The following is a 14,391-nucleotide window of genomic DNA, read 5'->3' on the forward strand; positions in this document are numbered from 1 at the left end:
GCTGCGTCCTGCTACACCCTGCTGCATCCTGCTACACCCTGCTGCATCCTGCTACACCCTGCTACGCTCTGCGGTCTCCTGCTACGTCCTGTTATACCCTGCTGCGTCCTGCTACACCCTGCTACGCTCTGCGATGTCCTGCTATGTCCTGCTGAACACTGCTACATCCTGCTACGCTCTGCTACACCCTGCTACGTCCTGCTACACCCTGCTACGTCCTGCTACGCTCTGCTATGGCCTGCTACTTCCTGCTACACCCTGCTACGGCCTGCTACACCCTGCAGTGTCCTGCAGTATCCTGCTACGTCCAGCCATGCTCTGTTGTGCCACACTACAAACTATAACACCCTGCAGTGCCCTGCTATGACATGAACTACTACGACTATCATTTTTAGTCACTGATCCTTTATCCTTATTGTGACTATTATTGCCACTGTTCATCACCCCCCCAACCAGCACCGTCAGACACCGCCTACCAAGAGCCTGGGCTGTCCCATCAGACACCACCTACCAAGAGCCTGGGTCTGTCCCATCAGACACCGCCTACCAAGAGCCTGGGTCTGTCCCGTCAGACACCGCCTACCAAGAGCCTGGGTCTGTCCCGTCAGACACTGCCTACCAAGAGCCTGGGTCTGTCCCGTCAGACACCACCTACCAAGAGCCTGGGCTGTCCCATCAGACACCACCTACCAAGAGCCTGGGCTGTCCCATCAGACACCGCCCACCAAGAGCCTGGGTCTGTCCCGTCAGACACCCCCTACCAAGAGCCTGGGTCTGGCCCGTCAGACACCACCTACCAAGAGCCTGGGTCTGTCCGAGGTTTCTTCCTAAAAGGAAGTTTTTCCTCACCACTGTCACACTAAATGCTTGCTCTTGGGGGAATTACTAGAATTGTTGGGTCTTTATAAATTATAGAGTGTGGTCTAGACGATGCCCGTCTTTATGCAAATGAATCCGCTGAACGCGACATGACTATCCAGGAGAAGTAGACGAAAACCTTTTAAACTGACCTTTGTTGATCTGAAATGAAGACAGATTCAGCAGCTGCACGGCCTGTTTCTCTCTTCACATGTTTCCAGAAACACGTTACGGGGAACTATTTTAGGACAATATGAGATCGGGTTCTGGACAAGACGCCATGACAGTCTGGCTTTGATATTCTCGAGCAGCCAGACCCACGTGACCCGTTCGTCCAATCAGCTGCCGGTCAGGGGCGTGGAGCATCAACCATGGACGTATGACGTCACGTGTGTGTTTCTGTGTTTCTGTGTGTGTGTGTGTGTGTGTGTGTGTGAGTGTGTGAGAGAGAGAGAGAGAGAGAGAGAGAGAGAGAGAGAGAGAGAGAGAGAGAGAGTGTGTGTGTGTGTGTGTGTGTCTCTGAGTGTGTGTTACTGTGTGTGTGTGTTTCTGTGTGTGTGTGTGTGTCTCTGTGAGTGTGTGTTACTGTGTGTGTGTATGTGTGTGTGTGTGTGTGTGTATGTGTCTCTGTGAGTGTGTGTCTCTGTGAGTGAGTGTGTCTGTGTGTGTGTGTGTGTGAGTGTGTGTCTCTGTGAGCGTGTGTGTGTGTCTCTGTGAGTGTGTCTCTGTGAGTGTGTGTCTGTGTGTGAGTGTGTGTGTGTGTGTCTCTGTGTGAGTGTGTGTGTCTCTGTGTGAGTGTGTGTGTGTGTGTGTCTGTGTGTGAGTGTGTGTGTGTTTCTGTGACACCACGCTTCAGTTGTGTTAAAAACTGGATCAGTTAGCATGTTAGCTTACCTGGTTGGGCAGGTTGGCCAGCAGGTAGAGGACGAAGTCCCCCACCCATTGGATGAGCTGCTGCAGAGACTGAAGGGGGGGGCCGTCCAAAACAAACTCCTCCGTCTTCAGATTGATCATCACCTTATCAATATCTGGAGAAACACACGCACGCGCACACACACACACACACACACACACACACACACACACACACACACACACAGACACACACACACACACACACATCAATATCTGGAGACACACACACACACACATCAATATCTGGAGACACACACACACACACACACACCAATATCTGGAGACACACACACACACACACACACACACACACACACACACACACACACATCAATATCTGGAGACACACACACACACACACACACACACATACACATACACACACACACACACACAAACACACAAACACACACACACTCTGTGAGTCTGACCGGTGTCGCTGTTCTTGGAGCAGATCTCGGCCAGGCGGTCTCCAGGACTCTTGTCTGGCGTGTTGAGGACGTGCGGCCGCAGCAGAGACTTCAGCGTGGAGCTGATGGCGATCAGCAGCAGCTTGGCGTGGAAGTCACAGGCTCGAGCAGCTGTCGCTGTGGACAGCTTACACAGAGATGCCTTCACCGCCACGATACGGGTCGCCAGGACCTGAGACACAGACAGACAGTTAGAGAGACAGACAGACAGTTAGAGAGACAGACAGACAGGCAAACAGACAGTTAGAGAGACAGACAGACAGAGAGTTAGAGAGACAGACAGTTAGAGACAGACAGACAGACAGTTAGAGAGACAGACAGTTAGAGAGACAGACAGTTAGAGAGACAGAGTCAGACAGGCAGACAGACAGTTAGAGAGACAGACAGACTGTTATAGAGACAGACAGACAGACAGTTAGAGAGAGTGCATTGTACCTGCTGCAGGGCCTGGTTGAGTATATATTACCCAGAATGCATTGTACCTGCTGTAGGGCCTGGTTGAGTATATATTACCCAGAATGCATTGTACCTGCTGTAGGGCCTGGTTGAGTATATATTACCCAGAATGCATTGTACCTGCTGTAGAGCCTGGTTGAGTATATATTACCCAGAATGCATTGTACCTGCTGTAGGGTTTGGTTGAGTATATATTACCCAGAATGCATTGTACCTGCTGCAGGGCCTGGTTCAGTATATACTACCCAGAATGCCGTGTACCTGCTGCAGCGCCTGGTTCAGTTACCCAGAATGCCGTGTACCTGCTGTAGGGCCTGGTTCAGTATATATTACCCAGAATGCCTTGTACCTGCTGTAGGGCCTGGTTCAGTTACCCAGAATGCATTGTACCTGCTGCAGGGCCTGGTTCAGTATATACTACCCAGAATGCCGTGTACCTGCTGCAGCGCCTGGTTCTGCCTCATGTACTCCTCGTGCAGCTTCTCCACCAGGTTGTGCACCATGGAGGGCTGGACGTGCAGCAGGACGTCCCACCAGTCGTAGCCCGTCACCATGCAGTACTCCAGCAGGAACAGCAGGTGGCGCAGCGTGGTGTTCATCTCCAGAACCTGGCCCATGGACGGGGACACGCGCAGCATGTGGAGCTGGAACAGAAGTTCATTTCAATTTCAACCTGGAAGGACAACAAGTTCACGATCGACGGGGACAAGTTCACGATCGACGGAGACAAGTTCACGATCGACGGGGATAAGTTCAGGATCGACGGAGACAAGTTCACGATCGACGGGGACAAGTTCACGATCGACGGGGACAAGTTCACGATCGACGGAGACAAGTTCACGATCGACGGGGATAAGTTCAGGATCGACGGAGACAAGTTCAGGATCGACAGGGACAAGTTCACGATCGACGGGGACAAGTTCACGATCGACGGAGACAAGTTCACGATCGACGGGGACAAGTTCACGATCGACGGGGACAAGTTCACGATCGACGGGGACAAGTTCAGGATCGACAGGGGACAAGTTTACGATCGACGGGGACAAGTTCACGATCGACGGAGACAAGTTCACGATCGACGGGGACAAGTTCACGATCGACGGGGACAAGTTCACGATCGACGGAGACAAGTTCACGATCGACGGGGACAAGTTCACGATCGACGGAGACAAGTTCACGATCGACGGGGATAAGTTCACGATCGACGGAGACAAGTTCAGGATCGACAGGGACAAGTTCACGATCGACGGAGACAAGTTCACGATCGACGGGGACAAGTTCACGATCGACGGAGACAAGTTCACGATCGACGGGGACAAGTTCAGGATCGACGGGGATAAGTTCACGATCGACGGGGACAAGTTCTTTTCTTGAATTTAGGATGCTTTTTTTCTAAAAATATTTTTTTAGCTTTTTCAATATTTGTCATATTTTTCTGTTTTTTTTCTGAAGTTTTAAACGAAAAAACAAAACAAAAAAATAACCTCGTCCAGAAAAAAACATGTTGCTTTATAGCTGCTTAATAAATATATATATATCACGATACATGGGTCACAATGCAATATATTTTGATACTGCGTGTAAGGCCATATTTTGGGATTTTATAATTTCAGAAAAACTAATATTGAAAAAAAGACATGATGTTCATATAAGTCAAAGAAGTTTACTTTAGGTCAACAATTCAGTTCACAGAAAATCAAACTGCCAGTTTGGGATTGTGGTTCCCAGGTTCTTAGTGAGCTAATGTTCATATGCTAAAGTAGGCCAAAGTTCAGCCATAGCTACGTTGTTAGCTTCTAGCAAAAAGTCAGTCACTGCTAGGCGCTGCTAGGTGCTGCTAGGTGCTGCTAGGCGCTGCTAGGTGCTGCTAGGTGCTGCTAGGCGCTGCTAGGCGCTGCTAGGCGCTGCTAGGCGCTGCTAGGTGCTGCTAGGTGCTGCTAGGTGCTGCTAGGTGCTGCTAGGCACTGCTAGGCGCTGCTAGGCACTGACACTAGTGGTGCGTCTCAGCATAGACATCTAGTGGTAAGGGGTTTAAACACAACATAAACGTGAACCACTGTCTTACATTAATATTTTTGCACATAAAATAAAAATGAAAATAAAAAATCGATATTTTGAAAAATAAATACAGTATTGCTAAATAAAATATCGCGATACTCAAGTGTATCGATTTTATCTTACACCCCTACTCAGTAACTATAGTTGTACTTCAGTAAAAGTTCATCAAAGTAATAGTACTTTTACTTAAGTAGAATACTTCTGTACTCTTCCTACCTCTGCCAGGAAGCAGGAGAGTACATTTTCAATGAGCTACTTTTTTACTTTTAAAAAGTAAGAAATTTGACATTTTTGCTGCTTTTTTTCAGACATTTCCGACCCTTTCGCCAGCTCGGAGGTTGGGGGGCGTGTCCTCACCTTTCCATGGTTGTCGACCCCGGCGAGCGCCAGCGAGGTCCAGGAGAACTGCAGCGCCTTGAAGTGGAGCGTGGTGCCTCCAGGTCGCTGCCGCTTAATGGCCAACTCCTCTCCTGCTCTCTGATTGGACGAGGAGCCGTAGAACACGCCCATGGTATGGAGGGAGAGACGGTGGAGGATCTGAATACTGCCGTCATGAAACGCCAGAGCCAGACCTGCGCACACACACACACACACACACACACACACACACAGAGACCCACACACACAGACACACAGAGACACACACACACACACACACACAGACACACAGACACGCATGCATGCATGCATGCATGCACGCACACACACACACACACACACACACACACACACACACACACACACACAGAGTTTTATCTGATGTTTGTTGTTTCTGCTCGACTGACTTAACACTAAAAAGTCTGCTATGTTCCCAGCCTGTGGTTCTGGTTCTGGTTCTGAGCCTGACTCACCGAGGCCGGGGCAGAACTTTGTGTCTGACGCCACCTTGAGGTCGGTGTTGGAGATGGAGATGGGGAGTTTAGGGAGAGCAACAGCTGAGACTCGCTCCAGATCACTGGTGGTGGTCAGGATCCTCCACTTCAGGATGGTGGGCTGCTTCTCCCCCACTACACACACACACACACACACACACACACACACACACACACACACACACACATTATATCTACATCATATTATATTATTATCTAACTCTAACCCTGGATTGACATTAAGTTTCAGATTTCTGACGTTTCCTCAGATCTTCACAGAAATCACACTATCATCATTATAGTGCTTTTATTTTAATATTTTTTTTTTTTTTAAATGAGAATAATACAACTAGAAAATTTCTCAGTAAATGTCGACAGTACCGTACAAGTACTACTTGATGCACATCCGAATAACAATGGGTAACTAAATCTGCTGATTGACATGTCCTGAAAAGAGAGGACAACACGGCTACAGTAAAGAGAGGACAACACGGCTTACAGTAAAGAGACAACACAGCCTACAGTAAAGAGAGGACAACATGGCCTACAGTAAAGAGACAACACAGCCTACAGTAAAGAGAGGACAACACGGCCTACAGTAAAGAGAGGACAACACGGCCTACAGTAAAGAGACAACACAGCCTACAGTAAAGAGACAACACAGCCTACAGTAAAGAGAGGACAACACGGCCTACAGTGAAGAGACAACACAGCCTACAACACAGCCTACAGTAAAGAGAGGACAACACGGCCTACAGTAGAGAGAGACAACACGGCCTACAGTAAAGAGACACCACGGCCTACAGTAAAGAGACACACACGGCCTACAGTAAAGAGACAACACGGCCTACAGTAAAGAGAGGACAACATGGCCTACAGTGAAGAGACAACACAGCCTACAGTAAAGAGACAACACGGCCTACAGTAAAGAGAGGACAACACGGCCTACAGTAAAGAGACAACACGGCCTACAGTAAAGAGACAACACGGCCTACAGTAAAGAGAGGACAACACGGCCTACAGTAAAGAGAGGACAACACGGCCTACAGTGAAGAGACAACACAGCCTACAGTAAAGAGACAACACAGCCTACAGTAAAGAGACACCACGGCCTACAGTAAAGAGACACCACGGCCTACAGTAAAGAGACAACACGGCCTACAGTAAAGAGACAACACAGCCTACAGTAAAGAGAGGACAACACGGCCTACAGTAAAGAGACACCACGGCCTACAGTGAAGAGACAACACGGCCTACAGTGAAGAGACACCACGGCCTACAGTGAAGAGAGGACAACACGGCCTACAGTAAAGAGACACCACGGCCTACAGTAAAGAGACAACGCGGCCTACAGTAAAGAGAGGACAACACGGCCTACAGTAAAGAGAGGACAACACAGCCTACAGTAAAGAGACACCACGGCCTACAGTGAAGAGACAACACGGCCTACAGTGAAGAGACACCACGGCCTACAGTGAAGAGACAACACGGCCTACAGTAAAGAGAGGACAACACGGCCTACAGTAAAGAGACAACGCGGCCTACAGTAAAGAGAGGACAACACGGCCCACAGTAAAGAGACAACACGGCCTACAGTAAAGAGACAACACGGCCTACAGTAAAGAGACACCACGGCCTACAGTAAAGAGACAACACGGCCTACAGTAAAGAGACAACACGGCCTACAGTAAAGAGACAACACGGCCTACAGTGAAGAGACACCACGGCCTACAGTAAAGAGACACCACGGCCTACAGTAAAGAGACACCACGGCCTACAGTAAAGAGACACCACGGCCTACAGTAAAGAGACACCACGGCCTACAGTAAAGAGACACCACGGCCTACAGTAAAGAGACACCACGGCCTACAGTAAAGAGAGGACAACACGGCCTACAGTAAAGAGACAACACGGCCTACAGTAAAGAGAGGACAACACGGCCTACAGTAAAGAGACACCACGGCCTACAGTAAAGAGACACCACGGCCTACAGTAAAGAGAGGACAACACGGCCTACAGTAAAGAGAGGACAACACGGCCTACAGTAAAGAGACACCACGGCCTACAGTAAAGAGACAACACGGCCTACAGTAAAGAGACAACACGGCCTACAGTAAAGAGACAACACGGCCTACAGTAAAGAGACACCACGGCCTACAGTAAAGAGACACCACGGCCTACAGTAAAGAGACAACACGGCCTACAGTAAAGAGAGGACAACACGGCCTACAGTAAAGAGAGGACAACACGGCCTACAGTCAAGAGTCTCCATGATAGGAGGTGTGTGTGTCAGAACTGATTTCCGCAGTGAGGGAGTAGAGGAGGGAGGGGGAGACAGTATCTTCCATGGGTCAAACATGTCCATTTAATGATAATTATACCTCTTTTTTTTTGTAATTCAAAACCGTGGGTCCAAACGGCAAAAATATTATCATCACCAGAAAGATAAAGGTCTGGGGAACACATTGATGTGGTTTTAATGTTTGTGGTGTCAAATATATGCGACACAGAGCAGGTAACAAACAGGGAACATCTGCGTCCTTCCAGATATTTATTGTCATTGTTTCTATCACCAGTTGGTATGAACAGAGCCAAAGGTTTAAGTCCGCTGGATTCCATAGTTACATGTCTGAGACCGGCACAACATTTCCTACATGTTGACCAACCATGATGTATGAAGAGTGAAAACTGTAGAGGAGAGACATTAGTTTGGAGAGATTTCAGAGGATGGTACTGCAGCTCCCCCCTCTGTCCTCCCCTCTAACTATGAAGATTCCTGCCCCATACACACACACTGGAACATCTAACACGGTCTGAAAACTGGACGATACGTAAACTGTGATTAGGTAGAAACCGTGCTGGATATCAGAACGCCCATTCAGCCCAATAAAGGCCAAAGTCTTGTCTTCTGTTTAAACTTTTAATTATGTTTCTACATTAAAGTATGGCGATACAGCACGGCCCCAAAGAGGGGTTGTTTCGAGCGATGTTAAACTATTTACCGAAGGTTTTCCATTAAAGTCTATGGGAATTTTGCAGATTTCGTGAAAACCGTACGGTAAATCTCTTAGAAAAGTCATAGAACACCATTCCCGGTCATTACACACGTTTTGATGTATTTTGTGTGCACGTGTTGGCAACGCTCCGTGACTAGTAGCGGGACAAAAATGTGGCAGAATAATAATAAGTATGGGGGATAATAGTCATTCTGCCGATTGCTGTTGCAGCACATCGGCACACTGAATGAAGGGCAAAATGATTAGAAAAACGTTTACATTACCACAATATCTTCAAGGAGGACCCTTAAACCCCCCCCCCCCACACACAGACACACAGTAGTCTTCCAAAAACTAATCCGTTATCTAAATAATTGAAGATTATGTTTCTGTGGATGGACTAATGGTTAGAACCAGATAGAACTAATTAGAATCAGTGTACGGTTTGGGCGGTTTGGTTTCTTACCGACTGGCGAGCGGTGCTGGAAGATGTTGTTGACAGGAAGTCCCTCCTTCCTCAGAGACCAGCACTCCACGATGCTGCCGCTCTGATTGGAAGCACACAGCAGAACCTGCAACACACGTCCTGTCAGGTTCTGATGGTTCTACTGACCTTGCCTTTTGTTGTTGCTTAGGAAAGGGTTAGGGTTACATTTTGTGTAGTAGTGTGTGTGTGTGTGTGTGTGTTAGAATGTGTGTGTGAGTGTGAGTGTCTGTCTGTCTGTCTGTCTGTGTGTGTGTGTGTGTCTGTGTGTCTGTCTCTGTGTGTGTGTCTGTCTCTGTGTGTGTGTGTGTGTGTGTGTGTCTGTCTCTGTGTGTGTGTGTGTCTGTGTGTGTGTCTGTGTGTGTGTCTGTGTGTGTGTGTGTGTGTGTGTGTCTGTGTGTGTCTGTGTGTTACCTGTTCTGAGTTCTCTCTGGTGAGGAACTTGAGGTGTGTGACTGCGGGGTATTTCTCTCTCCTCAGAGGGTCGGTGGTGCAGCGCAGGAAGAGAGACGGCAGCAGCTCTGTGTCGATACGACACTTCTCACTCACCACACTCACCACCACCTACACACACACACACACACACACACACACACACACACACACACGGTATTACTCACAGGTGTATATCCAGAGACTTATCTACCTATATACAGTATATCTATGTCTACAGTTACTACTGGGCCCAGTGAAGGTTCTGGTTCTGATCTATATACAGTATATCTATGTCTATAGTTACTACTGGGCCCAGTGAAGGTTCTGGTTCTGATCTATATACAGTATATCTATGTCTATAGTTACTACTGGGCCCAGTGAGAGTTTTGGTTCCGACCTTGTAGAACTGGACAGGGGAAGAGCTGCTTCCATCGGTGGCCGCCACCACGATGTTCCCTCCACCCGTGAAGGCGATGTCAGCCAGCGCCACGCGTCCTCGCAACCGGCACAGACTCTCGCTGGCCGTCAGCAGAGCGCCCCCGGGCTTCAGCAGCGACACAGTGACCAGGCCGCTCACCGTCACCGCCAGCCAGCCCTCCATCGGCTTCCCCCCAAACAGGGTCAGAGACGGAGAGAACTTGACCCGGGAGAACTTCTCCCCGAAATTAGTAGATCCAGACTGGACACAGAGGGACAAACACGGGATATATTTAACTGATTACCATCTGACAGCAGAGGACATGTTACACACAAATACACACACACACACACACACACACAGAGACACACACACACACACACAGAGAGAGAGAGAGAGAGACACACACACACACACACACACAGAGAGAGAGACACACACACACACACACACACACACACACACAGAGAGACACACACACACACACACACACACACACACAAATACACACACACACACACACACACACACACACACACACACACACACACACACACACACACATACACAGAGAGAGAAACACACACACAAACACACACACACACACACACACACACACACACACAGCAGAGGACAGTATCTGACATTTGTTACATATTTGTGTGTTTCTGGCGTGTTACATTTGTTACATATTTGTGTGTTTCTGGCCTGTTACATATTTGTGTGTTTCTGGCGTGTTACATATGTTACATATTTGTGTGTTTCTGGCGTGTTACATATGTTACATATTTGTGTGTTTCTGGCATTACATATGTTACATATTTGTGTGTTTCTGGCGTTACATATGTTACATATGTTACATATTTGTGTGTTTCTGGCCTGTTACATGTTACATATTTGTGTGTTTCTGGCGTGTTACATTTGTTAAATATTTGTGTGTTTCTGGCCTGTTACATATGTTACATATTTGTGTGTTTCTGGCATTACATATGTTACATATTTGTGTGTTTCTGGCGTTACATATGTTACATATTTGTGTGTTTCTGGCATGTTACATATTTGTGTGTTTCTGGTGTGTTACATATTTGTGTGTTTCTGGCATGTTACATATGTTACATATTTGTGTGTTTCTGGTGTGTTACATATTTGTGTGTTTCTGGCATGTTACATATGTTACATATTTGTGTGTTTCTGGCGTTACATATATTTACATATTTTACATATTTGTGTGTTTCTGGCATGTTACATATTTGTGTGTTTCTGGTGTGTTACATATGTTACATATTTGTGTGTTTTTGGCATGTTACATATGTTACATATTTGTGTGTTTTTGGTGTGTTACATATGTTACATATTTGTGTGTTTCTGGCGTGTTACATTTGTTACATATTTGTGTGTTTCTGGTGTGTTACATATTTGTGTGTTTCGGGTGTGTTACATATGTTACATATTTGTGTGTTTCTGGCGTGTTACATATTTGTGTGTTTCTGGTGTGTTACATATTTGTGTGTTTCTGGCATGTTACATATGTTACATATTTGTGTGTTTCTGGCGTGTTACCATCTCCACGTGTAGTGCCAACTTCACGCCGTTGTGTAGCCAGCTCAGAGCTACAATTGGATCTCCGTCCACAGACGAGGACAGAACGCTATCCCAGCTGTTCACCAGATGATCTGACATCCACCAGCATTTAATCTGGCCGTCACCGTCTGCAGAGAGCAGCCGAGAACCTGCACACGCACACACAGATACACACACACAAATATCAACATACACACGCACACACACGCACAAATATCACACACACACACACACACACACACAAAAGAGATCAACACACACAGATTACATTTCCATTATAACAGTTTTGGGAACTACCTGACAGGTGGCAGTTTGGGAACAGACATTAATAAGACAGGTTTACAGCATAGAGCTATTACATAATACACATGACGAAGTACAGCCAGTATTATTAGAAGTACAGCCAGTATTATTATTACATAATACACATGACGAAGTACAGCCAGTATTATTATTACATAATGCACATGACGAAGTACAGCCAGTATTATTACATAATACACATGATGAAGTACAGCCAGTATTATTAGTACATAATAGACACGATGAAGTACAGCCAGTATTATTAGATAGATGGCGCTGTTCCTGGGGGTTTGGTTTAAAGTCAGTGATGCTAACACAGCTAGCTACATCACTGTGAACTCACCTGATTGGTCCCACTCCAGACAGGAAATGACCTCAGAGTGTCCCGAGTTGATGGAGTAAACATCCCAGGGGTGCTCAGTGTCGATGATGTGGATCATGTGACTAACATCTGTACACACACACACAGACAGACACACACACACACACACACACACACACACACACACACACACAGGAACATTACGAGGAAAAAAGTAGGAACGTTTTCTCTGTGTGTGTGCACCTGTATGTTATTGTGTATACCTGTGTGTGATTGTGTATATATAGTGTATACCTGTGTGTATGTGTGTATATATTGTGTATACGTGTGTGAATATTGTGTATACCTGTGTGTATATATTGGGTATACCTGTGTGTATATATTGTGTGTACCTGTGTGTATATATTGTGTATACCTGTGTGTATATATTGGGTATACCTGTGTGTATGTGTGTATATATTGTGTATACCTGTGTGTATATATTGGATATACCTGTATGTATATATTGTGTGTACCTGTGTTATTGTATATACCTGTGTGTATGTGTGTATATATTGGGTATACCTGTGTGTATATATAGTGTATACCTGTGTGTACCTGTGTTATTGTGTATATATCTGTGTATATATTGTGTGTACCTGTGTTATTGTGTGTATATATAGTGTATACCCGTGTGTATATATTGTGTGTACCTGTGTGTACCTGTGTGTGTGTGTGTGTGTGTGTGTGTGTGTATATACACACACACACACACACACACACACACACACACATTTATTTTTTTATTATAACAACAAAAGTTAAAGAGAAAATTATATTTCTCAATTTCACAAATCCTTCATTAGAACATTTGAAAAACAAACTTAAGAAAATCCAGAATCCAGCTCGAAGGGGGTCTCGCCCGGGGTGTAATTCAATGTAGAACCACCCCTGCTGTGTACTGTGTGTATATAGTGTGTGTACCTGTGTCGTCTGAGTCATTCTTCAGGTCTGTGGTGAAAGCCACCAGGTTTCTGCAGGACCAGGAGCAGACCAGCGGGACCGAGGGACAGTGGACGCTCTTCGGACGTTTCTCCCACTCACACACGTAGGCCAACTCCATGGTCCCGCTCAGCTCTCACCAACCTCCAAAACCTGTCTCCAAACACACACACACACACACACACACACACACACACACACACACACACACACACACACACAACATGGAGTGGGATTCTAGGTCTGCATTTTGAAGGCTGAGTCATAGTTCTGCTGCTTCGATCTCTTTAAGAGAATAGCAGGGCCACTGTGTGTGTGTGTGTGTGTGTGTGTGTGTGTGTGTGTGTGTGTTGTATAATCTTATACCAGCTGCTACAACAGTCATGTCCCAGTTTGGGATTAATACGACCTACCTACCAGACTCCATTCAGATTACAGCCCATTTAACAGATGGAGTCAATGTAGCTTTGTCTTAGACTAGTTTACATATTTCTATATATATTCTATATTTTTCATATATTCATTATGTATGCTCATTGTAGCTTTTTATTCTCTACTTGTATATAAATACATTGTACATATTAAAGCTGTTTCTTTGTTCCTGTCTTTCTTTACTTTCTCTCTGTTACCAGACTCCAGTCACATTACAGTTGATTTAACAGATGCTAATGTAGCTAGCTGTTAGCTGCTAACGTTAGCTTACCTCCTTTTGATTTCAGCTCCAATGACGCAGATCAAACTGAAATAAATCCGTTTCTGTCCAAACGGAAGTTTAAGAAGTATAGAGTCGTTTTGTGCTGTTTAACGGAATATTAAATATATAATAAACATAATATCCGCGGGGGAACAAACAAACAAACAAACCGTCCACCGTTCATTCAGACAGAGTGTGTGTGTGGACCCCGCCGGCCGCCCACAGGGCTGCTTCCGCATCTGCCTTTCTGAAAAACCTTAAACAAACATTTAAACACGCGCACAAAAAAAATCAAAAACCTTGGAGAATATTAATTAAAAGTCAAATAAACTAACACCAAAATATCAAAAGGAAATGAAAGCCAAAGAAGAGGCTTTGCCCCCCAAAACTTTACTCAAAACAATTCAGGCGGTTTGTATCAACTACTATGAGTAGAACAGAAAAATATATTTTTTATATTTAAATATATATAAATATGTATAATTTTTAAACTAATTTTGTGACGGTTCCAGATGTTTAAATTAACATGAATGAATGTTATATTTACA

At 45.8% G+C, this 14,391-nt stretch overlaps 1 protein-coding gene and 1 long non-coding RNA gene across 3 annotated transcripts in view; one reads left to right on the forward strand and one right to left on the reverse strand.

Annotated features, from left to right (window-relative positions):
• med16 (mediator complex subunit 16) overlaps nucleotides 1-14,058 on the reverse strand; it is a 19,720-nt gene extending 5,662 nt beyond the window's left edge. Inside the window, exons 1-12 of one of the 2 annotated variants that reach the window (XM_078244501.1) lie at nucleotides 13,853-14,058; nucleotides 13,132-13,302; nucleotides 12,190-12,297; nucleotides 11,523-11,692; nucleotides 9,942-10,223; nucleotides 9,524-9,673; nucleotides 9,092-9,197; nucleotides 5,609-5,764; nucleotides 5,115-5,329; nucleotides 3,137-3,343; nucleotides 2,205-2,415; nucleotides 1,753-1,886 (exon numbers count right to left, since the gene is read on the reverse strand). In XM_078244501.1, coding sequence (XP_078100627.1) covers nucleotides 1,753-1,886; nucleotides 2,205-2,415; nucleotides 3,137-3,343; nucleotides 5,115-5,329; nucleotides 5,609-5,764; nucleotides 9,092-9,197; nucleotides 9,524-9,673; nucleotides 9,942-10,223; nucleotides 11,523-11,692; nucleotides 12,190-12,297; nucleotides 13,132-13,270 — 1,878 coding nt within the window. In that variant the 5' untranslated portion in view covers nucleotides 13,271-13,302; nucleotides 13,853-14,058. Of the gene's footprint in view, nucleotides 1-1,752; nucleotides 1,887-2,204; nucleotides 2,416-3,136; nucleotides 3,344-5,114; nucleotides 5,330-5,608; nucleotides 5,765-9,091; nucleotides 9,198-9,523; nucleotides 9,674-9,941; nucleotides 10,224-11,522; nucleotides 11,693-12,189; nucleotides 12,298-13,131; nucleotides 13,307-13,852 lie in introns of both variants that reach the window. The other variant, XM_078244502.1, reaches the window with a different exon arrangement.
• LOC144513430 (uncharacterized) overlaps nucleotides 1-14,391 on the forward strand; it is a 41,605-nt gene that overhangs the window by 9,468 nt on the left and 17,746 nt on the right. The gene's annotated exons all lie outside the window — the stretch shown is intronic.

The sequence above is a fragment of the Sander vitreus genome, unplaced genomic scaffold (genome assembly GCF_031162955.1).
Source record: "Sander vitreus isolate 19-12246 unplaced genomic scaffold, sanVit1 ctg249_0, whole genome shotgun sequence".
NCBI lineage: Eukaryota > Metazoa > Chordata > Actinopteri > Perciformes > Percidae > Sander > Sander vitreus.